The sequence below is a fragment of the Enoplosus armatus genome, chromosome 11 (assembly GCF_043641665.1).
Source record: "Enoplosus armatus isolate fEnoArm2 chromosome 11, fEnoArm2.hap1, whole genome shotgun sequence".
Lineage (NCBI taxonomy): Eukaryota > Metazoa > Chordata > Actinopteri > Centrarchiformes > Enoplosidae > Enoplosus > Enoplosus armatus.
This window is the reverse complement of record NC_092190.1, coordinates 10,862,429-10,886,941: the sequence shown is the minus strand read 5'-3', so window position 1 is coordinate 10,886,941 and position 24,513 is coordinate 10,862,429. Positions and strand designations below refer to the sequence as shown.

General features: G+C 42.2%; 1 protein-coding gene across 1 annotated transcript; it reads left to right on the top strand.

Moving 5' to 3' along the window:
• Positions 1-3,878: 3,878 nt before the first annotated feature.
• Positions 3,879-23,815, top strand: dop1b (DOP1 leucine zipper like protein B). Its single transcript, XM_070914065.1, has 38 exons — positions 3,879-3,978; positions 7,223-7,400; positions 7,979-8,160; positions 8,260-8,430; positions 9,092-9,281; positions 9,483-9,581; positions 9,776-9,899; positions 9,992-10,101; positions 10,527-10,629; positions 10,719-10,839; positions 10,964-11,083; positions 11,373-11,481; positions 11,887-12,123; positions 12,220-12,530; positions 12,627-13,030; positions 13,309-13,580; positions 13,674-13,826; positions 13,983-14,083; positions 14,418-14,608; positions 14,719-16,312; positions 16,712-16,811; positions 16,916-17,107; positions 17,281-17,403; positions 17,843-17,977; positions 18,074-18,129; positions 18,222-18,326; positions 18,640-18,706; positions 18,803-18,962; positions 19,331-19,413; positions 19,506-19,615; positions 19,708-19,857; positions 20,773-20,834; positions 21,130-21,258; positions 21,375-21,511; positions 21,615-21,670; positions 21,767-21,910; positions 22,046-22,178; positions 22,676-23,815. Exons 2-38 carry the CDS (start codon positions 7,263-7,265, stop codon positions 22,931-22,933), a joined length of 6,930 nt encoding a protein of 2,309 aa, XP_070770166.1. The 5' UTR covers positions 3,879-3,978; positions 7,223-7,262; the 3' UTR covers positions 22,934-23,815.
• The last annotated feature ends 698 nt before the right edge of the window (positions 23,816-24,513 follow it).

Genomic DNA, 24,513 nt, shown 5'->3' with positions numbered 1-24,513 from the left:
CAGCTGTCTGTTTTCTCTGTGGTTGTTTCTGCTCAAACATTTAACAAAACCATCTACACTCATGATAACATTAATTTAATCTATTTTGTATGTACATTTAAAAGCTTTTCACTTGTGCCTTTACAACATGGTTTCCTGAAAAGAAAGAACTCATATACAGTTAATTTGCACTAGCAAACAGTTCTGTTAGATTTCCATCAAACACGAAGGGAGCCGATTGCATTTAGTAGCACACAAAAACAGAAGGGAGGTAATGAGAAATGCCTGCCGGCTCAGCAGTGCAGAGGCGCTCTCAACTTCGGTCACACCTCATAGCAGGCCTTGGAGTGTAGCATCCTGGCAAATCAATCTTTCCTGTCTAACAGGTTTTTATCAAGATGCATCATCATAAAAACATTTTTCATTTGACAGAACTTGTCCAGAAATATATTTTTCCCTAACTAGAAATGAAAGTTATGATTGCTGCGCTCTTGCTCTCATGCCACAGTACTCCAGCATGCTATGCATACATTTCCTCCCATTCAAGGACCAGGGGAAAGAGAGGAAATGGCTGTAGCGAAAAATCGGACGTAGGATGACTCTAAGATCTTGTTTACCATTGCCTTCTTTTGAGGTGGGGGCTAGATTCTCATCTGTAATAACCTTGCCATTGCCAGAGACATGTCTGTGAATACTTTTCATTATGAATCATTTCATTTCATTATGAAATGCCACTACAAACTTATGTTCAGGAAAGCACCTTGTGTGATGTACGTCACCCTACTTTATTGTCAGTGCCAGCACTGCATGTGTGAGAGACATTTGAGACTTAATATCCAGTGAAAAGCTCTGTCTCTGGCAGTCATCTAAACTCATAGAGCCACGGTTACGTCTGTGAATCATTTTTTTATTCTAACCACATTCTACATCAGCTGATTTAACTGGTTTCCCTCTCTGGTTGTCAATAAGCAATACAATACAATACGCTGCTTTTTTGTTTATTTTGTCCTCAATGGCTGGGCTGCACCATATTCTTAATGAGTTTTTCAATGAATGTATGTAGCCAACTTTGGCCAGAGGTATAGGAGTGTACTTCTGCCCAAACCTCAAAAATGTTATTTAAGAAAATGTTTGAAAAAGTTTTTAATCTTCATCTGGATCCTTATATTCATAAGTACACACAGTGATGGACAGCCATGCTATGTTGCAAAGGATATCCAAATCTTGGGTTTTGTTCAGGATGAATTGATCAAAATTTCAAGTGAGTCAGATTCGTGAGCACTGAGCTATGTCTGTGTAAATGTATCATGTTGCTGTAGAGCCACCTACAGGCAAAATGGCACAGTATTTTGCAGGATCACTTGGAGTTTGTATGTGCAGATGTAATCTGAATTTTGTTGAAACTGCACAATGCCTTTAAGATTATTCATTATCATATCATTTATGCCAAGTAGGCAACATGTACAAGAATTTAGCAAGGTAAATGGTATAGAATTCAAAAACAAATGAATGACAGGTCACAATAGGACCAGTTCTTCCTTCCTTGGACAAACGCTTGTCTTTCCACCAAATATCTGTTCAGTCATTTTAGAGATATCTAGATAACTAATAGACAAACAAACAGGAGGAAAACAACCTCTCTGGCAGAGGTAACAATAAACCCATTGTTTCCTCCTCCCTCTCGTCTAACATGGTTGTGGCTGATGAGAAACACCAGTGTACTGTTATACAGCAGTCTTCATGTGTACCGTTTACACACATGACTATTGCTCATCATTTGTGTCACAAAGCATGTCAGTCATAGACAGGCTGTCTTTGAGTTAGCTGACTTCACAAATACAAACATCTGTCAACCTGGATGACACGTCTCACAGAGACTGTGTGTGCAACCTTGAATTCTCCAAACCAACAAAGAGATTACTTTAGAAGTGGAATTTGTAATTCATTGTGTTTGCAGGATCACTCTGAGTTGACAGAGTCTTCAAAGACTTTGTTTGTGTTGTTTTTGCAGTTTCACATTGTCTTTAATAATTTAATAATAGTCAGTTAGCGCTAACATAGGCCATGCCTCCAAGAATTTGGTATTCAGTTGTAGAAAAACAGGATGTAATTCCAAAAATGAATTTAAATATTTTATAAACCAAATTTAATGAAGGTTGGATGAAAGTTGTACTCAGAGTTTAGGATGTAACAAAACAAAGTGTTGAATGAATGTCCACATGGTGGTGTTATCCGCCTTCCTAATATTTCTGAAATAGTTTTTATGATATTGTCCTAAATAACAGACAGACAAGCAGGACTGAAAACGGGTGTGGGTGGACATTCAATGAATTAATGAAAAAGAGAAAGAAAAGCATTATCTTAAATAAGTGTGGCAAATGAAAAACAAATTTAAAAGTGAAAAATAACTGTTTCAGTTGCTAATGTATATATAGATTCCTAAATATACACTTTAGATTATATTAATGCAGAAATAACAGGCTTATCACTGTCCCACTTTAATGCACAGTGAGCAGGTACTTTCCAATACTGGATTTCCTCACTCTGTCTATATAAAGCTCTTCTATTATTAGACATACTTTCCATTGGTAAATACTGTATTATGTCATTGAGTCTATTATAAGATGTTCTACCATAAAAGTGGGCTCATGTTCTCTGGTGCTGCATGGATGAAAGTGCAAAAGGCTGAAATGTAAAAGTTGCAACGGCTGCAATCATATATAATATTTGATGGAAGAGACTGGAAGTAGCCTATTGAGTACTTGTCTAGTACCTGTCACTTTCAATTACATGCAAATTTATTACAGTAAACAGTGGACTATTGCGATGTCAGCATGTGTATGTGTGCTCTTTCAGGACCTTGCAGATACTTTTAACATTTAGCACTTTAAGCACTGTCATTGGCCACGTTATCTGAGTTTTGGCAATTGTAGTTCAGACAGGTTCAAACATGTTAGCATGATACAGGGGCTCCACCTAGAGACGAAACTTGTATTTGCCAGTTCTTGTGTGTACATACAACCCATTACGACATCAGTCATTCCAGTAGTATGGTATTCAAGATACCTTATCACTGTCCCACTTGACTGACATCTCCCGGACGTTGGGGTAGGACAAATTACACATTTATGATTCTTATGAATATGTGAAGTCCAGTGACCACATGTAATTCCTACCACAGTTCCAGCCTTCAACCTGAGCACAGGTATAATCAGAAAGACTAATCAATAATCGATGACAGGAGTCATTCTGTTCCATAATAAGTACTTATTACTTATAAGCAGCAAAGTATATTTTGTTATTCTGTTTAATCATGTCTAATTTCATTGTATGTGTTTAAAGTTAGTGTATACTGTATTACATAGAAGTAACCCCATAATTGCCTATTTCAAAACAAACAAATATATATACATAATATTCTAACAGTACCAAATAAATAAATATAATGATGGCTAAGGTTGTGTGTGAAATTGTTATCACAGACAGTACGGTTGCAATACTGTCAAATATCTGGCAGTGAGGTGAGAGGTTTGTAAACACTGCACATCCTGGACTATACCAACGCCGCAGGGCAGTGAGTTCACAGTAATAGCGACATCTCCATCTTAAAGCTGCACGAGGAGAAACTGGTTTCGTTTTTGCTCTGGGCGAGATTTTTGTTTAAGGTTTGCGTGTGTTGACTTCTCTACGACCGTTTGAAGACAAACATCTCCTTTACAGTATAAAATCTCCCCGCCCCACCCCTCCTCTTTCAGGAAGTGAACCGTTCGGCTCGGAATCAGCTGAGTTTGAGGATCCCGCCCCGTTATGGCTATCTGGCACTCCGGGGATGTTTGGAGACACGCTCATCCTCAGGACAAATAGCAGGTTTGCCATTTATTTTCTTTTCAGCGGCGTTACCGTGAACGATGCACCATGAGGACCGGGGTGTCGCTTCTTTGAGTCGGACTGCTTTGAAGCGAGGGTGCTCCGGCGCATCTTGGGCTTGTTTCACAGTTGGTGAGTCATTGATGCACCTGATGGCTAGCTAATTTTGTTTACGGCGGTGGTGTTTGCTCTAACGGTACATGCTGTCTTCTTATAACCAGACTCTTATTATGTCCTCTGACACTTTAAAAACGAAACCCTGCCGATTAAATTTTACGTTGACGTTAGTCTTTGTAACGGCTAGCTAGCTATACAATCGAATTTCCCTTATTAAATTTTAGTGTTGACTAAAATGTGTATGAGCTAGCTGTACACAAACATATTTGACTACTGTAAATAATAACTTGCTGTTTTCTAGTCTTGGAGGCAGTGATATTATCATCCAGTCTGTGGTCGTGCAGTTACATAATATGCTCAGCAGTGATGCTACAGTATATTCACAGGCCAAAGGCTGCAGCAGCCAACTGTCATTTGGCCAAAGTTCATGTTGTATGTCTTCTCATCTGCCATCTCACAGCTAAGCACCGTCACATTAAAGACCGTTGTGGTGGTGGTGGTGTCAAACAGGTGACACAGTCCACCGCGGGGCTCGTAGTGTGCCATAGTGCGTGTGTCCGCCCTCAAAGCACACAAGTCTCTTCCTAACAGCCTGTAGAAATACGCGTTTTTATCGCACTTGCTGTTTTGCTGGTACATACAATGAGGAAGTGAGAGTGGACATATAGTTCTGCTTGCCCGGCTCAATTTGATTATCTAGCTGTCACCTGTGATTAAGCGTTTTTCTTAGGATCCTCATTTGCTTGAAGTTGCACAATAATACAGTTGTCCTTTTGCAGGAAGAATTTGTTCGTACATAATCTGTCTGTAACCACTCCTAATTTTAAAAGCAAGGCTGTCAATGGGGAAGAAAACGTTGGATAGTTTAATCCACTGGTGACTGGGCTGTAGCCAGGATTTTACTACTAATACTGCAGTCACGAGTCCTGCATGTGGCTTTTATAGATTATACGTTTCTTGATGACATTAGTCTGGTTTGGTTAGAGATGACTAACCAGTTGGCGAACTATAACTATTTGATCATTTCCAGACACATGCTATAAAAAGTGATACATGTAAAATGGGTAACAGGTGGTAATGGGTCCATGTTACCTATATAGAAAAAGTGAGGGCAGTATGAAAATGCATCTTCGATAAGGTAGAGAGCCTGGCTGATATTAAAAACAAATATATTGGTATTGGTGTTTATGTTGGCCAATAAGTAACAGGAAATTGCAATCCAAAATCCAAAAAAAAGAGTACTGGTAAATAAGGATAAAGGGATAAATATTGGTCAATATATTTTAATTATCAAAAATCCATTTAATGTTAGAATACAGGCTTTGCTACACTACTTTTTCATGTATAGTTCAGTATAGTGTAATAAGTTCAGAATTTTAAGAGTTTTACAGGGTGATTTTAAAAAATATATATTGTTGTTTATAGTTGTTACTGATACTAATTCAATTTCCAGTGATTCACTGAATAAGATGACGTTGTGATCATAACGTTACATTTCACTGATGAGGTGTACCTGATGACAGTGTTAAAGGCTGAGCCAGGAGATGACACGAGAAATTATTTTGAGTCTCCGTCCGTCTTCATCACATGGACACTTACAGTAATCAGTCACTGATTATACAAGTTATCTCTCCAGTTTTCTGACTGACTGTCTGACAGGAAATAAACTCCCTTCTTCTTCTTCTTCTGTCTCATTCCAGTGGGTTCAAGATCTGGGTTAGCCTTTTTTCACTTTTTCACATTTTCATTGTTGATGAACCTTAACTCATTCATTGTTTTTATATGTATATATTACTTGTTTAGTCTGTAAAATGTGAAAAATAATCCAAAATGCCCCCCACAAGACTAATGTGATGTTTCCATGTTGGTCATTATTTTGATTGAGTAACAAATAACCAGCAGTAGTTAAAGATTTTAGCCAAGATACATCAGCACATTTTTGCATTTTCTAAAGTTAAACCAGCAAATGTTGTGTATTTGTACTTCATAAATGACTGATAAATCAGTAACTGAATTGTCATTGATTATCTTTCTGTCAATAAGCTGATCGTCACCACTAATACTGAGTTGCCCTCAGCACGTGTTGTTGTGTTTGTCTACGATGGTAAAGCCCCTCTCAGCTCAGGCACAGGGAGTCCAGATGTCTGTACTCCTCTAATCCTGCCCTCCATCTCCCCCACCCATCTCTCTTTTTAGCTTTATTCACATACACTGCATGTACACACACACACACACACACACACCACCGCCTTTGCCATGTGCTTGAAAGCAAGAAAGTGACTCTAGATCATGCAGTATATTTAGTAGTTGGGTAGTTTGTTGTGTTGTTTTGGCCTGTGTAGCCTAAAATACGATTATTTTCCTATTTCAATTCTTCTTTAGCATCTTTTTAAAGCTACACTAATCAATATTGATAAACAAAGGATCAAATGACTACATTTAATGTGAAAGTGGCAGCTCGTAGTGACAGAGAATTATCACCCAACTCTTTATTTCCCCTCAGCTCTACAGAGCATGTTATGTCATTTGTTTGGGTTTTATGTCCTGCAACTTTACTGTTTGGTTCACAGCTCTCATCAACCTATGAGATCACTACTAATCAACCAGGCAGGCAGCTGTTTTCAATGAAAAGGCTGCTGTTTGCCCAGCAGACAAACAAACTTAGCTTATGCTAGTGAACGTCGTGGAGCATTTATCCACTAGAGAGCCAGATATATCCCTCAGGAGTTGGTGGAGACCAAAAACAGAGCTAAAAGGAGAGTGAATATTGGACTTTTGGACACAACTCCAAATGAAGACTAATGTTGCACTGTGTCTGCTGGATGCGTGCTATAACAACACTATAAAGTTGACCCGGTTTTGCCCCCAGGAGGCCAAACAAAACCTATTATTGCTGCTTTAAATTTCACTGTATCCCTCTGTGTGTTTGTGCCTAGTCCATAACTTGTTTTTCTCTGGGAGGGCATGCAAGGCCACACAGTTTGTGTAAGACGGACTCCTCCCTCCTCAGACTGAGAGACAGGTCAATCAGACAAACTGACCAGTCATGAATGAGGACATTTGTCTCCAGAGCCTCGGAGCATGTGTATATCAGTGAACAGAGCTAATTGGCTAATTGTATTAGCTATAAACGGCAGCGGGATATCCAACAGGTTGCAGACAGACATGCATGCTATCGCTGAACTGATTGTTCTTGTGAGTTTGATAAACATGCTGCCTCAGTCCTCAAAACCTCTCGTTTGTCCCGCCTCTTTTCCAGAAATATTGTGCTGAACATGCTGGGATCAGACTGATGCATCATGGATCCTGAGGAGTTGGAACTGCAGAATGACTACCGTTACCGTAGCTATGCGGCGGTCATTGAGAAGGCACTGCGAAACTTTGAGTCTTCGAGTGAGTGGGCAGATCTCATCTCCTCACTGGGCAAGCTCAATAAGGTACGGTGTGACGCACAGAGTGGACTTGATGCCACAGAAATACCGTAACTGCTGATATCTTTGTCTGGATATCTCAGTATGCGCTGCTTATGCTCATAGTATAAAACTAAGTTAGTCAATATAATGATGTCTATCTTTTTTGGTGTTGATACTTTGTGGGTTTCAACTTCACAGCTGCTTTGTGTGTTTCAGTTCTCTTTACTTATGAGGAAGTTCTAGTTTCTTAGTGAGACACACTCTCTCTCTCTCTCTCTCTCTCTCTCTCTCTGTTATACAACCTTATTGGTCAAGTCCTCTGGCTATTTATTTTGGGCAATAAATGTGCCACTTTTATTTCCACTTGCAGAGCAGATATTTACTTTGGAGTGTCTGTGTGTGTTGATGTGAGGGAAAGAAATTGTTCATCGGTTAAACATGAAACTGTACTACGACAATATGTACAAAATCCTGCTCTTCCGATGTGTCTGTATGGGTTTATTTGTTTTATTGGATGGTGCTGCCAAATTCTCACTTAATATGTTAACGTTTTCCTTAATGGCCTACCAAGTTTTTTCCTTTTTTCTGTCTCATTCTTTCAGGCCCTGCAGAGTAACCTTCGCTACTCCCTCCTGCCTAAGAGGCTGATCATAGGGAAGCGTCTCGCCCAGTGCCTACACCCGGCTTTGCCGAGCGGCGTACACCTCAAGGCTCTGGAGACCTACGAGGTCATTTTCAAAATCATCGGGACAAAATGGCTGGCTAAGGATCTCTTCATTTACAGGTGAAGAAACTGGCCTACATCTTTTGCTGCTTCAAGGAGAGAGCTTGCCTGATTATGTGTGCAGCTTTTTATGATTTATCTTGTCTTTCTGGTTTTCAGCTCAGGATTGTTCCCGCTGTTGGGCCATGCAGCCATGGCAGTGAAGCCTGTGTTGCTGACACTGTATGAGCGTTACTATCTCCCGCTGCAGAGGGCTTTGCTGCCCAGTCTTCAGGCCTTCATAACAGGACTCCTGCCAGGCCTGGAGGAGGGACTGGAGGTTTATGACAGGTACATAGCACATACTGTTTTAAATGAGAAGTCTGACATTATTCTGTCTTATTGTCAACAAATCCCATGAAAAGACCAAAACCCACAATGAATTGATCTTACTAACCCGTAACACCGCCCTGCTGCTGTAAACACTCACTAGATTTTTTGAGGTGCAGAGTGATTCAGCTAGTGTGTCGCCCCTGGCCTGAATTGGAGTTAATGCATAACTGTATGCAATAAAAAGTTTTCTAATCCTGGAACTAAATTCTCATTATTTTTACCTATACCGACCCAGGGCAGTAGAGAAAGTTATATCTCACTTTGCCTTGTTTTCTCTGCTTACTCAGATATGTAAACATTTCAGTTTGAGTTTTCTGTAAATTTTCACTGTTTAGTTTACAGTTTGGATTTGCAGCTCTCTACAGAGTGAGCAGCTAATATACTGACAAAGACTTGCTCTAGATACTTTTCATGGTCATTTTGAGCGAGTCAGTTGACCCTTTAGGATTTTGTACTGCCTAAACGGAACAATGCAATATTGGAACAATGGACGATTTTGATCAGAATTGATTGGTATGACATCATTAACCACGAGGCCGGCCTGCCACTCAAAAATATAGATTTATTAGTGGATGTATTGTTGAACACATGTTCCATTTTGTCCTCTCTCTCTGTCCAGGACTGATGTGTTGCTGCTCAAGCTGTCGCTGTTGGTGGGTCAGCAGGTCTTCTACGGTGCCCTGTGGGGCAGTATGCTGGTCAGCCCCATGGTGCGACTGCCCGCTTCGGTCTTTATAGTCACACATTTTGACCGCATGGCGTCCCTGCACCAGCAAACACACATGCTGGGCTACGACCACCGACTGGTGGTGAGTGTCTATGTTTGTCTTACGGCACACATGTAGTGTAGTGTGAAGCACATTTAATAATGAAGATCTACGTTTATGGGCATGTTTTTGTGTTGTGGACATATTTCAGTCATGTTTCAGTTTAGTTTTACAGTCTGTTCCATCACCATCTTTTGTCATCTATCTGAACTTCTGAGCTTCTCTGCTTCTGTCTGTCTTCAGGTGAAGTCGGTGTGTCTTTCTCTGCAAGATTCAAATGTCCTGGTGCAGAGGAACATGCTTGAAATCCTGCTCTACTTTTTCCCCTTTGCTACATGCCTGGTAGGTACACATACCAACACACTCACTTCCTGTTTTCTGAACAACATCTTTGGTTCTAAGTGATCTAAGTGAGTTGCCTCCAATACAACGTCTTTACCTTATTTTCTATTGAACATAGCAACATCGTCTCATTGCGCTGCCATTCTTTCCTGTTGTTCCTTGGCCAACTGTTACTCTGTGTGTTGTTGGTTTAGGACCCAGCGGAGGTCAGTATTGCTGTGAATGTCGAAGACATGATCACAGTGGTGTCTGCAGCCTCACTTACACTCCTCCGCAGAGACATGTCCCTCAACAGACGCCTCTACGCTTGGCTCCTAGGTGCTGATTATTGAAATACACTTCAGTAATGAATTACCTACTCGGTTTCTCAGTTAACTCAGTATTATTTGCCTCTGTGTATGTGTTTTCAGGGACAGACATAAAAGGAGAAATGGTGACACCACACCCCACCTTCTCCACCACCACAGAGGAACATACATCCTTCTACTTCAACACCTACTCTAGAGATTTCCTTGTTCAGGTAACTCACTCATGTGTTAGCACACAGACACGCCAAAACCTTAAAAAATATATAAATATATGTATATTTTTTGTATAATCTCATTTGTCAATGTTGTTAAAGTAAAAGTAAAAGATATAAAAACTTGTATCCCGTTTGTTTAATCCAAAGTGTAAAAACAACAAGCTGTGTTTGTACAGGGGTTTATGTGCGGGACTATTTCTTGGCCGGGAGCAGTGACTTGTCTTGTTGTCACAGTGGGATTCCAGGAAGTGACTGCGCACGGCCAAGAAAACTTTAAACAGAGTGCATTTCCGCATGTTCAGTAAATGAGAGGAGGTCTAAATCACATGTCACTTCTTGGTCAGGTGTGTACCAATGTATGTTAGTCACCTGTGTAGTCACCTGTGTCTCTTATTCTCACCTCTTCTTTTCTGTTACTTCAGGCTCTGATTAACATCCTCAAACAGAAGAGCGACCCAGACAATGTGATTGGGTACCTCAGGCCCTTTCGCATCATCATCAGTCTGCTGGATAAACCAGAGATAGGTAGGCAGCACTGAGCAGTATACTTTATCCACCACTCTTTGTTAATGTCTCAGCTATAGTCTAAGCATGTTTTACTGTGGTAATGACAGGTCCGGTGGTCTTGAGCAGTGTGTTGTTGGAGGTGGTCCGAGCCTTCCACAGCTACTGTCTAGAGATGCTGGGGGAGGAAACCATCACCAGCTCAGGGCTTTCAGGCAATCAGTTAGCCAGGTGAGAGTGATATATGATAGATGCAAGGAGGTTCACTGTTGAATACATATTTAACTGAACAAAATTGCAACTGACAAATGGAACACAGAAACAGCTGATGCTCTTCTTATGTTTTCTTAAACAGTAAGATAAAAGAGAATAAGAATGCATCAGAGATCATAAAGACGGTGAATATGCTCGTGAGCTCCATGAACAGCGAATACCTGTGGGACTACATGACCCGGCGCTTCTGCACATCTCTCAGGTATGGTGGGGAAGGCGGTGACACAGATGCATGTTAAACTCTAAAACCAGAATCATATGTTGACAAAATATCTCAGTGACTCAGAAAAATGATATGGAAAAGTCAGCTTTTACATAGTAAACAATATTACAGCATTACCACAATGATGTTAAAAATGCCAATGGCAGAATTCAATAAATTGTTTCTGTGTAAAATAGAAATTGCCAAGAACATCTACAACATGTGTGCAGACTTTCCCTGTTTGCCCTCAAATATCAACCAAGAAGGATTAACTGTCTTTACTCTGTAGTGACAAAGATGACCCACCAACGCCTCCTCGGCAGGACCGCAGTCACCCTGCTCCGTCTGTCTCAGAGATGTCCAGTCTCATCATTTTCCTGCTTGATGTTCTTCCTCTGGTAAACAGCTCACACACTTGCACACCATTCGTTCCCTTCCTTGTGAAACAAAATTGATGCAGTGAAACTTATGCTGTCACTGGAAGGAGAACGAGAACAAATATTTGCTAATATTTGCGATTTCTAAAAATTTTGATTTGCCAGAAAACCAGAATGTTTGGGTTGGACATTTTGGCAAAATCCAACAAATACTGCAAATTCAGACAAATTGAAAAGCAAATTGTTTTTGACAAAGTATAAAAATAGTGAGCTTTTCTTTGGTTGACCTTTTTTACATCCCTCTGGTTACCCTTAAGTTTAAACAAATATTGACTATTACTCAGCACTAGTCTAACTCATAAACACACATAAAGAAATTTCTATATACAAACAGTGCGTTTAACATGTTTGTTTTTTTTCCCACAGGAGCTCCATGCTGACATCCAGTCCCAGTTCCTCCCTGAGATGCTGGGCACCATGCTGCGGACCCTGCGCAGCCACATGGACTCTGTTAGCCTGGAAGATGTCACACAGGGTCTACGCGCTTGCTTCAAGGTCCTGAGTAAGATCCAGATGCCTGTGGCTTATATGGACGATGAGGCAGGGGCACACACAGCGGACGTGGAGTTACAGTCACCGGAGGAAGAAGGCAAAAAGACTCCGGTTAGGCATTTTACAGTCCGTGCCAATGTGGTTTCTTTTTAAATGATATTTTTGATGTATGACTGTGCCTCATCATATCAATTATACTCTATCTAGGATATAGAGAACGAGGAAAAGAAAGATGGTGGTGCTGACCAGGTTAATGGTCACCATGGAGATGAAGAGCTGAACGTAGATGGAGGAGACGAGGCAGAACCTGCAAATGGTGTTTACCCATCACTCAGGTCTGAAGACAGCGGATTGGGCATCAGCGCCTCTCCGTCAGAGCAGCATCTCCCACCAGGAATGGGGCTGGCTGCCGAAGGAAATGGAATTTTTAAAGAAAGCGAGGGAGTGTGGAGGAGGGGAGGCAGTGTAGACACCATGACCCAATGTCTGCAGGACATCCTGGCCTTCATAACCACAAGGTAAGCTACTGAGCCATTATCAGATTAGCTGTAACCTACATGGACCTATTTTATTAACTGTGATATCTAAATATTTTCACTCCTACCGTGTTTCAGATACCTGCTAGTGCAGGTGGAGGACGTCAGGGAACCGGAGGAAGAACCCCAGCCAGACCTAACTGCTGCTTCTGTGGATCAGAAGACTTTGTTGCCGAGCATTGGGGGACAGGAAATTAAAGACAAACTGACTGAACTGTTCACTCCAAACAAACTTAAACCCCGTCCTACATCTGACGCCCAGCTCCCAGCAGCCCCCACAGAGAAGAAAAAGGAGCGTGGGCATTTAGGGTGTCTGGACTGGGCGGCTTGCTACATGCCCCGGAGCAGGGCAGAGATTTCGGAGGCCTGTCGACAGTCCTTCACTGCCACCTGCCACCTGCTGCTGGAGTGCACCACCTTCCCTGTCTACCTAAGTGAAGAGGAGACTGTGGCTCTCCACACAATCATGTTTGGTCACACAGGTCAGCACATAGTTGGATTGTAATCCAGCTAACTTTATGCAAATACATTGTGACCACCTTCTCAGCTACATGGTGTACTCCAGCGATTCAGTATTGCACAAATTGGGGGACTTGCAAGTAACAGTAAAATGGTAAAAACTGGTGAACTCCTGACAGGATGCTTTTACAGGATGAGTAGTACTCCTTGTGACGTGTCTACTGATCTTTATGCATACATTCGAAGTGGAGTGCCCCTTTTACCCACAAATACATAATAAAAATGTTTTTGTTTCCTATAGGCAGTGACGTGGACAGCCTGCCAGTGTGGTTGAGGTCCTTGATGACCCTGTGCTGCCTATCCAGGGACTACAACATCCAGCACAGTGCAGTGGCTTCTGTGTTGGAACTCATCAACCACTCCCAGTCCTTAGCGCTGGTCATACAGGACAAGCACAGACGCTACCAGACATCTGACTCCAACCCTCTGAGTGGGCGCCTGCAGATGGTCACTGTGCCACCCATCTACCCTGCTCTGCTTCGTGCCATAGAGGAGGGAACAGATTTCTACCAGGTTAGGTTGTAAAATAGAAAATGCTGGTGTATCTTCAAGTTGAAGTACAATTGTGGTATTTTAAGTTTTTGCACTGTTTTTGCTGTGACCCAGAGGGTGTCCCAGGTGCTGTGGAACCAGCTAGACACAGAGCGGAGAGAGCAGCACATTTCCTGTGTGGAACTCTTCTACAGGCTTCACTGTTTGGCTCCATCAGCGTCCATCTGTGAAGACATCATCTGCCAGGCGCTATTGCACAAAGACAAGGTGAATAGAACTGCACACATATTGAACCACACATTTAAATTTTCTCGCAGCATCTTCTAGACATGTCAGTGTAACACACAAACACAGACCTCTACTAGGAAATGTGACAAGTTGAGCAAAAAAAACAAAGGTTTGCCTTGTGTTTGTCTGCCCCAGGCTGTTAGGCTGGAAGCACTACACCGCTTCACAGTTCTATGGCACCTGACCCGGGAGATCCAGAACAACAGGACCATGTCTCTTAATCGCTCCTTTGACCGGTTAGTACATTGTTGAAAAGCGGTGCACAGCAACATACAGTATGTACAAGTTCTCCTCTGATAGTGGATTAACCTGCTACACAAGGAGGCATTAGTGTCAAAGGTGCAAAGATGCAAAATGGGAACTAGCACAACAAAGCTGAGAAAAGTTCAACTTTATGCAACTGTCCTATGGTGTGCAGAGTGAAACTAGCAAATATGCAGCAGTTAAAGACTACCCAAATGCGATAGCCATCGTAAGAAACAGCTTTTGTGAACTAAAGGCGTGATTTTCTTTTTGGGTTGGGATCCTTTATTTTTTAAATCTGACTGTTGAAATGTGTGTCTCTCTCAGGTCTCTGTGTGTTGTGGTGGACAGTCTGAGCTGCACAGACGGCTCAATAAGGGCAGCAGCTCAGTGCTGGCTGGTCAGGGCTCTTTCCCTCAATGACGTGATTCGGATCCTGGAGCCTATTCTGTTGTTGCTGCTTCACCCCTCCACTCGGCGTTGCTCCATTCAGAGCATCAAGCAAAATCTCACTGCAGGTAAGTGCATTTGTCAGCATGTGTTGCATACAGTATGTTGTGGAAGTGAATACAATCTCAATTGGATGGACTTCTTTGGTTTGGCTATACGCATGTTTTGTTTCTTAAAGGTAACCTGAAGGTTCTAAACAACAGAAGTCGAAGCTCCACCAAATCTTCTGGGACATCTGCGGATGCCATGGCAACAGAGGTCACCACCTTAAATCTCATGAACATTGTGGACCGGGAATCCCTGTGGGCAGAGTTAGACAGTGGCCCAGAGTTGGCAAAACCACCAGACCCTATGGTGATATCAAGGAGTGAGAGTGAAGAGACAGAAGAGGGGGAGGAGAGAGCGGAGGAGGAAGAGGAGGCTGAGAGTGAACACACTGAGTCAGCTGACACCAGTGGTGCCCAGGTATCCACTGAGAACTCCAGCTCAGGCTCTGTGCCCTACCCCAGCATTGAGGAAGGAGGTGTGGTCAACGGCCTGCGGAGGGCAGAGTCCGAGCACACGCAGGCATCTGATTCGCTGTCAAGTGAGGATGAGGAGGATTTAGAGCTGGAGGCTATGGCCAGGTCTCGCCTGTTAAAACAGGAGCGTGAGAAGAGAGAGGCCATTGACTCTCTGTTCCGCCATGTGCTGCTGTATCCTGTGGCTGGCGGCTGGCGCCATCTGCTTCAAGGCTTGGCACTGCTAGACAGTCTGCTGAGGAGCAGTGCTGAGTGCCCTCTGGTGGATTCCCTCTCCAACACCTCTCTGGACACAAGCTCTGCTGCACATTTAAACCTGGTCTCTAACCTCCTGCAGCGCCACCAACAGGCTCAGGATGGTCACGGCTTCTACGGCTGCTTGCTTTCCCCTTCCTCCTCCCCCTCTGTGCCCCCATCGTTGCTTATTGAACTGCTGGTGTCCTTGTGTCTGCGATTCCTACGCTCTCATTACCCTTCATATCTGAGCCTGGGTCCTCTTGACCTGCATGGAAACAGGGAGGTTCAGGTGAAGAGTGTGGAGGTGCTGACCCGGATGGTGAACCAGCTTGGCTGCGTGGCACGAGGACAAGAGGGAAATGGGGCCAGTTTGGAGCCCATCCGCAGACTCCTCTCAGGATGTAAAGTGCAGCAATATGCTCTGCTTACACTTTCTGCATCCATGTATGTCAGCCAGAGGGGAACGGACAAGGGATCACCCAAGGGTGTGGAGCTTCTGGATGAGCAGGGAGGCCTGTCGGAGGAGAGTCTGGTGAATCTTGGAGCAGGAGGGGGGCAGGAACAATACCCGTTACAAATGGAATTACTGAAACTCCTTCAGGCTCTCATAGTCCTGGAGTACCATGTGTGGCCTGGTGGGGCTGTCTCAGCAGCTGGGTCAGGTGGAGCATCTGGCCAGCCCGGGGACCTTCGTGAATCCCCAACTGCCAGCACCCCCCTTGCTCGTGAGTGGCAAACTGCAGTTCTTTTTCAGCAGTCCATCAAGGCGGCCCAGTACGTCCAAAGCCACCCCATCACAGCCCAAGGAATGTTTGTTACTGCCGCAGCCAGGGCTCTGCAGCCACAGTACGGCTATGCCATGCACCCCCACTGGGTGTCACTGCTGTGCTCCTCTCTGCCATACTTGGGTCGCTCATTAGGCATCATTGTGGCTCCACTCATCAGTCAGATCTGCAGGAACTTGGACGAGCTGGTCAAGCTTTACGAGCATGATGGAGGAAAGACGAATCAGAGGTAGACCGAGCACCACTGAAAACACAGGCTCTCCCTTACATATTTTTGTACATTGTTTCACAGATTTAAGTTTTTTAATGTTTATGGGTGCCAGTCAGGTCTCTACTGACTTGAGATTTAACCAATAGTCAAGCCCACAAAGGACCCATAACTAAAACCCATAAAGTAAACGAAGAAAAGAAAACAAAGTCGTGGAAGAATATTTTCCACTTCACAAGCACAATATAATATACATACTTTGCCAATAGATTTTGTAATTCAAGAGGATAATTAGTGTAAGTGGTTATGTGTGCCCATGTGTAGAATTCATATTTTTTATCTTTAAGCTAATTTGATACAGTGAGGACATGAATGTACTTTAAATGAAATGTTTGACGCATGCTTCTGTCCTCTGAACAGCCTGAGTGGGAGGAGGGAAAACATTGCTCCTGACTACCCTTTGACTCTGCTAGAAGGCCTGACCACCATTACACACTATTGTCTACTGGACAACAAGAGGGTGAAGCATGAAGCACACACACACACACACTCACAGATATGTACCTCTTATATCTATGAGAATGTAAATGCATATGTTCCCCTCTCTCGTTCTCTCTCTGTCAGTCCTTGGTCGCCTGCGATCCTGTGGATGTCCGTAATGCACGCAACTCTGTGATCGAGGCACTACCGCACATGCTCAGTAGTATGGCATTTCTATGGGGTGTGGTCATAAGGGAAGAGTTTCAGAGGCGGGCATCTGACTCTGACCAGAGCAGCAGACACACTTCTACCTCTGTCTACTTTAAAAGCACCAAGGTGTGTGTTACATACATGCATATTTTCTGCATTTGTATTTAATGACAGATCTGTGTCATTAATGCTGGATGCGTCTGTTGATCCTGTAATACGCTTACTCATGTTCTCCTATTTAGCCATGTGCATGTATTGTTATGGAAAATTTAATCCATTCACGGTGTGTGCATGTTTAGATCTTACGGCAGCGGATACTGGAGTTCCTGGTCCCTCTAACTGGGCAGTATGGGGTTCAGCTCATGGCTTCACTGGGAGCAGTATGGAGCAGCAGGAAAAGTAAAAGAAGACATAAAAACAAAGTAAGAACTGCAGTGTGTCTAGAAACAAAGAAAGGACACAGTCACATTGTCAGGGAAATTACACACATGTTTATATACTTTTTACTCCACATGTAATCATTTTAATTTCCATTATGTTTGATCATGCTGAATCTTGTAACCTTAACAAAAAGTAAGGTGTTAAGACCACATACAGGCAGAGAGACTACTCAGGGGGATGTTAACTGTCATGAGAACCAAGGCTGAAGAAATGTAGAAGGGTAACAGAAGGCCACAGCACCACAGAGGGGAGGATTGAGCCAAGGTATAAAGGGAATTAACAGCTTCACGTCTGGGTGCATATTACAAACCTTTGTCTTGTGTACCATGCTCTGAGCATTAAAAGTGTGACAATACTGTAAGAGATGTTTGTCTCGTTCCTCATTGTCACAGTAGGATTACAAAATCCTGTCTTCTTCAGGTTTTACCCGTGGCCAGTGAGTCTCGTCTAACCATTGTGGATCTGGTGAAATCACTGAACACCTTGCACACAGATACCATCCTACAATTGGTCAAGGAGGTGGTGAAAAAACCACATCAGATCAAAGGAGAGCAGGTACACATTCATACATCCATGCACAGATGCTCAAAACTTTCTGTAGTGAATTTGTTTTGTCATTTTTGTAACATTTTCTACTTTTCTCTCCATCAGAAGTCAACTCTGGTAGACATCCCCATGTTACAGTTCAGCTACGCGTATATCCAGAGGTGGGATAGAAGTAGGAAATACAATGCAAGTCTACATACAAGACCATTCTACAAATGCTCTCTTTTCTAATAATCTCTGTTTCTGTATGCAGTATTTCAGCTCAGGCTCTGCAGGAAAACGTGGCTCCTCTCCTCAGCCTGTTACGGGAGTCTGTTCAGCTCAACTTGGCCCCGCCTGGGCACTTCTTACTGTTGGGGTCAGTTTTTACATTTTCAGTACTTATTGCGTACTCTGATTAGTAGCAGTAGTACTTCTATAATACAAAATACTCTTAGGCAGTACTTACACAGACAACATACAAACCAAAACAGCTCATAAATGCACTGCAGTCCATGTCTGTACTCAACAGACAGGTCAGATTAACAACCACAGTGGTCATATTTGATATTGACAATGATTGGCCTGTTGGTTGTATTTGTCGAAACTGTTAAACATGTCTCCTTGTAAGCATTTGTTAATTGCTTTTGGGAAAATGAAAATGATATTCATTAACTTTTTCTGTCTTGCAGAATCCTGAATGACTTCTTCAATAGGCTCCCCAACCTGGACAATAAGAAGGACACCAGAGATCTGCAGGTATGACGCATGTTATATTGCTATAACTGTGATTGAGATAGCGAGCGAACGCATGTGAGACACTGCGACGATACTGATGGTGACATTATCGTGCAGGAGGTCACTCAGCGGATCCTCGAGGCAGTGGGTGGGATCGCAGGGTCATCTCTGGAGCAGACCAGTTGGCTCAGCCGCAGCCTTGAGGTCAAAGTTCAGCCACAGGTGTGCCCTGAAGCAGACGAGCCTGATGATGCAGACGTGGACGGTGACCATTGCGGTAACTTTAGACCAAATCCATCTGTAATTCCTAGCCAATGGTTGAGAAAATTAACCCAGGGAATCAATCACTGCTGTTGCCATGGAAACGCTGCTATTTCTATAGTACACTTAAGCTTAGTATCTTGATGGCCCTTTATGCTGTCTGGGGCATTTTCCTGGCATAGTTTGGGGGTACTTGTCTCCTTCGAGGGAAGGGTAGCCTGAAATCTGTAGAAAGTTCCTAAATGCAAATTCTAAATAATGACTTTTATTCTATGATGAAACATTTCTATCCTCATAAATGTTGCACCCACCCAGAATTATTGCAAGCTTGTTACAGTCACAAGTGAACTCACTCTTCTTTCTCTCTCCTCATCTCCTTGTCAGAGTCAATGGCCCAAGCTAGCACCATGGTTTCCTCTTCGGCTCCCTCAGTTTACAGCGTGCAAGCTCTTGTACTCCTGGCTGAGGTAGGGGTTTTTGAGTTTTTATTCATGGCAAGAGGGCGAATGGGTGAATCTATGCGCGTTTGCAGTGTTTAACACATTTCTTCACTGTACAGATCTTGGCTCCACTTCTGGACATGGTTTACCGCAGTGATGAGAAGGAGAAAGCTGTTCCTCTCATTTCTCGGCTCATGTACTATGTTTTCCCCTACCTGAAGAACCACAGGTAACTCCTGTCACAGAGCTATCTTAATGCTAACAGCTTTGGTTTCCTTGGTCTTAATAGACTTATGCTAACTTGGGCTTTCTCTCCTCTAGTGCCTACAACATGCCCAGCTTTGAAGCAGGTGCTCAGCTGCTGAGCAGTCTGAGTGGGTATGCCTATACCAAAAGGGCCTGGAAGAAAGAGGTCTTTGAGCTCTTCATGGACCCCCTCTTCTTCACTATGGATGCCTCCTGTGCTCCCAGGTTAGTATGTTTGTTTGTTGGATAGGAATTTATTTACACACTATTTATTTATTCACCACTCTTCTACTACTAGGAACTTCAGGAATATTGAACAACACACACAGAAGTTATAATAGCTCATACAGCATACACGTTTATACAGTATACACCTTGGAACGCGCCATTAGCATAATATGATGGATAGATGTTATGAATGGCACTCAATGTTGAAGGATGACATCATATAAAGCCTCAACATACAGGACTTGGGGATTACCACTTGGACAGGAGAGTAGAAGAGAGCGAGTCAGACAGTCAGTCTGCTGCAGCAGAAGGGACTAAGCTGCTTCATTTGTCAAACAAATCCAGGAGTTGACACGGCTCAAGGCTGAGAGAGGTTCATGTTCTTTGTCCTCTTTTCATGTCAGTAACCATATGACTCTTGGACAATAGGATGCTCAAAACAGTTATAGATTTGGGCTTGAAGGGGAGGTGGTGATCCTTATTTATCTGACCAGTAGGGGTAGTTTCTCCAGAAACTCAAATTTGATATCAAAATATGCCATGTCATGTCTAGTCCAGGACACTTAAACTTGTGATAACTAATACATGTCATGATTGTAGTATTTTGAACATGCAGAATGTACTTCAAAACATATAATTACATAATTATAAGTTACGCAAACAGATTTTTAGAGACTTAAAGGAGATGATGGTGGGAAAATTGTTGTTGAGTGTGTGACTTTAGGTTTTATGACCAGAGCTTACAGAAGGATGAGTAAATAAATGCTTTTGATTGACAGCCTTCTTAAAATACGCTTCTTAAGCTGTATCATAATTAAGAAGTATTTTGTCAGTCAGGTGTGTTTAATTGTATTGCATAAATGAATCGAAGATCACCAACGTCTTATGTCCTCTGTTTTGTGTTTCCTATAGTTGGAAATCCATTACCGACCACCTGCTGACTCATGAGAAGACCATGTTTAAAGACCTCATGAGTGAGTACAGCCTCTAGGAAAGGTTTGTGGTGCTGTAAAGATACAAATGTAATCCAAAGGTGAGAGCTAATCTGTGACACAGAAGGTTGGTTTGTTACTTTTCAGGTATAAACTATAAAATAGAGATAATGGAGGTTTTCTGCAGAGATGTCAGGAAAAAGATACATAGTGATGGAGAGAGCTCAAAAAGAGAAAAGAGTTAAAGCGAATAGAAATTTTCAAACCAGTGCAGTCAAAATGTCACTATTGATTTTGATTATTTGCTGGTACAAAGTTGTATTTATTTGTGATGTAGGTATGCAGAGTGGCTCCCTGAAACTGTTTGCTAACGTAGACCAGAAACCCATGCTGCTGAAGCGCCAGGCATTTGCCATGCTCAGTGGAGAACTCGACCAGTATCATCTGTATCTGCCCCTCATCCAAGGTGTGGAACTGTTATGGGATATTTATGTACATTTATGTAATTATGTTCAATTTAGTGGTAGAAACAGACATTCAAATTGACTGTGTTCTTTAATGATGATAAAACTTCACTTTCAGAGCGTCTCACAGAGGCTTTGCGCATGAACCCTAGTGCGGCTGTTTCAGCACAGATGTTCCTGATGTTTCGTGTTCTTCTGTTGCGGATTTCATCCCAGCACCTCACATCTCTTTGGCCAATCATGGTCACCGAACTAGTAAGATCCCTTCCTCTGAGAGGCTGGCTTTATACGCAGGGCCAATACTGTACAAGTGTCTATTTTAATTATCATAATGGAAACTTCTACTTTTATTTTTCAGATTCGTATATTTGTACGTCTAGAGAAAGCTCTGCAGGCAGATAAAGACGTCTCAAAGTGAGTTCATTCTTTTACTCACAAATTCATATTTCATTGGCACTCTGTGACGCTCTCACTCAAAATACTTTGTGTCTTTTCTTGTGCACCCCATAGGCTGGCTAAAGTGATGCGCGGAGCCCTTGACAGAAATGGGCCAGTGAATTTCTCTCAGGCAGAGTTGGACATGTACCTGTCAGCCTGCAAGTTTCTGGACACCTCCCTGGCTTTTCCTCCAGAGAGGATACCGCTCTTTCAGATGTAACAGCCCAATTCAGTTCACTTAAAAAAACATTCTAACATACAGCTTGTCTTTGTATAAGTTGTATTAGTTATGTTGTCTGCGTACTATTTTCTGTCTTACCTTTTCTGTGCAACTATCTGTTCCATGTACAGGTATCGGTGGGCGTTTGTCCCTGAGGTAGATGTGAACCGCTACGGTGGCCCAGAGACTGCGCTGATAGAAGGCGAGCAGGAATGCACACCCCATGTTGTCAGAGTACTGGAAGGGATACAGCAGCGATATGGGGTAAGATCATATGTGGGTTGAAACGGTACATTTTTAAAAGTCTACACTCTTAAATGGTCATTTTGATGAGATGCTTAGAATTACTGTCAGTTATATTATGTCTCAAACTGGCAAAACTAACCTAATCCTAAAATAAACTGCCTTTGTTTCTTATGGATAAGTATTTAAACACAGCCATCCCCTTTTTTCCTTTGATTACTGACTGTGGAATAAGCACAATAATGCAATCTGAGGTTATAGGTTATACAGATATAGAATATAATGGACTTAAGGCATGAGTCAGTTCCATCTGGGTCAATTTTGGTACATGAGACTCAGAGAACTGATGTGTTAATAGCATAACTTTTAACGAATATCTCAGTGTCAACTTTGATAAACTTACGCTGAAAACTTTGTTAATATTACTATGACTATCATATAAATGTCCAAAAGTCATATTAATTCAAATTTTGTTTCGTAAAATGACCACATTATGATGTCCTGTCCTGTTTTTCCAGACACTGAATGGGCTGAGTGAGGAGTCTTCCACCGAGCATTTGGAGTTCCCCCTCCTCACTCAACGCTCCCTGTCCTCCATCACCCAGCTGTTGCCTTTCCTTCATACCCTTTGCTGTTCCTTCCAGGGCCCCCCCCCCTACAGCCACTCTATGCCCCACTTCCGAGTAGCAGACTACCCAGCAGCCAGTATAGACACAGTCCTGAAGAGGCTGGAGCACATCACTGAAGAAGAGTTCCTGGACTCCATGGAGAGTTAGAACTCAAGCATGAAGCTTTTAATGAACTAAGTCCTCTTCTCAAGCTTTTTGACCTGCAGCCATATGAATGGAATAGCTAAAAAAAATAGCCGGTGATAATGTTGTATTGTGAACTAGAAAAAAAGGAAATGTTTTGGAATTCAGCTTTTTAACGTTTTAACTTGTCTGATCTCCACATAAATACATGGACCTCTGAGGTGCTCTCACACTGAATCTGTATTGGAAATTATTGTATTGTAGTTCTTTCAATGGGCTTTTTGGATATCTGAAAAAACATGGTAGGAGTATTAATTACATATTCTTACAGAAACTTCAAATTATGACCTATTGTTGTTATTAGGTGTGCACCTTTATAATAACAGTAGTTTCAGTAAAGATTTGACACCAAATAGCAGATTCACTGTGAAGAATCTCATTAAGTATTGTAAATGTGTTCTTCTTTTTCATAACCTCTGGTTAACCACACTCTGTAGTACGTGCATACATGTCTGTCTGACTCTGAGAATGTAAAGACTACAGTTTATGTCTGCAAAACACTGTTGTAGAGGTACCTTTTCTTTGATATTGAATACGTCATTATGGGACCTCAAGATTTATGTTAAGAGTTTTATGAGTAAGTTACTGAATGTGTTTGTGTACATCAGGAAAATCCTTTGAAATATTAGTGGTTGTACCTCGCTAAAATACATGCTTGCTATTTTTTGGTGGGAAGGGAAATCAGCCTTTCTTTGTAGTTGTTCATGGATAGTTTTTACAACTGCCTGTTTGTCTTTTTTTTCCACAGTGCTGAATGCTTATGTAATTTATTTTGGATGTTTAAAGGACCATGTCAAGTTTTGAATTAATTGAAAGGAGACTCATTAAAATAATATTAAGCTTAAATACTGTGTTTTCACTTTACAGCTTTAGTTGCTTGTTTTTCTGCATTTGCGTTGGAGGGAAATTGCTGAGGGACTCAAAACAAATATTGGAGGGTTAGCGGTTAGATTCCCAGCTTCTCCTGCCCACATGTGAAAGTGTCCTTGAGCAAGACACTGAACGCTGAACTCCTCCTTGGAAGATAGATGGCTGCCATCGCTGTGTGTGTGTGTGTGTGTGTGTGTGTGTGTGTGTGCGAGACACAATCATCAGAACATGTTTTGGCCATATTTCAGTGAAGACCACAGGCTGAAACATGTTCTCTGTACTACAAATTTTGCAATAACTTAAAATCCCTCAAGAGGAGCTGGTGTGTTTTGAACACACAATGTATGAACTAATAATCCACTCTAAACAGATCAGAACAGGAAATCATAATTGCAGTATTTTTTTTAGATGAAACTGAATTGCGCAGACTTTCATCACTTTCAGAAAGCTGCAAGCAGAAACCCCTGGGACTGAAGTTACAATGTGCCCTTTTTATCCCATCTTTCCTAGAAAGATCATGGGATAGCGTATGCTGCTCACACCCATCATTCCCCTCTACCATTTGGCAATTCAAACTGAAAGTATTGCTCTAAATAATTAGTGTAGTTGTGAGCAATTAATTATCCCACTAAGTAATTTAATGATTCAGGGCTTAATTTGTGTGATCACTCGTT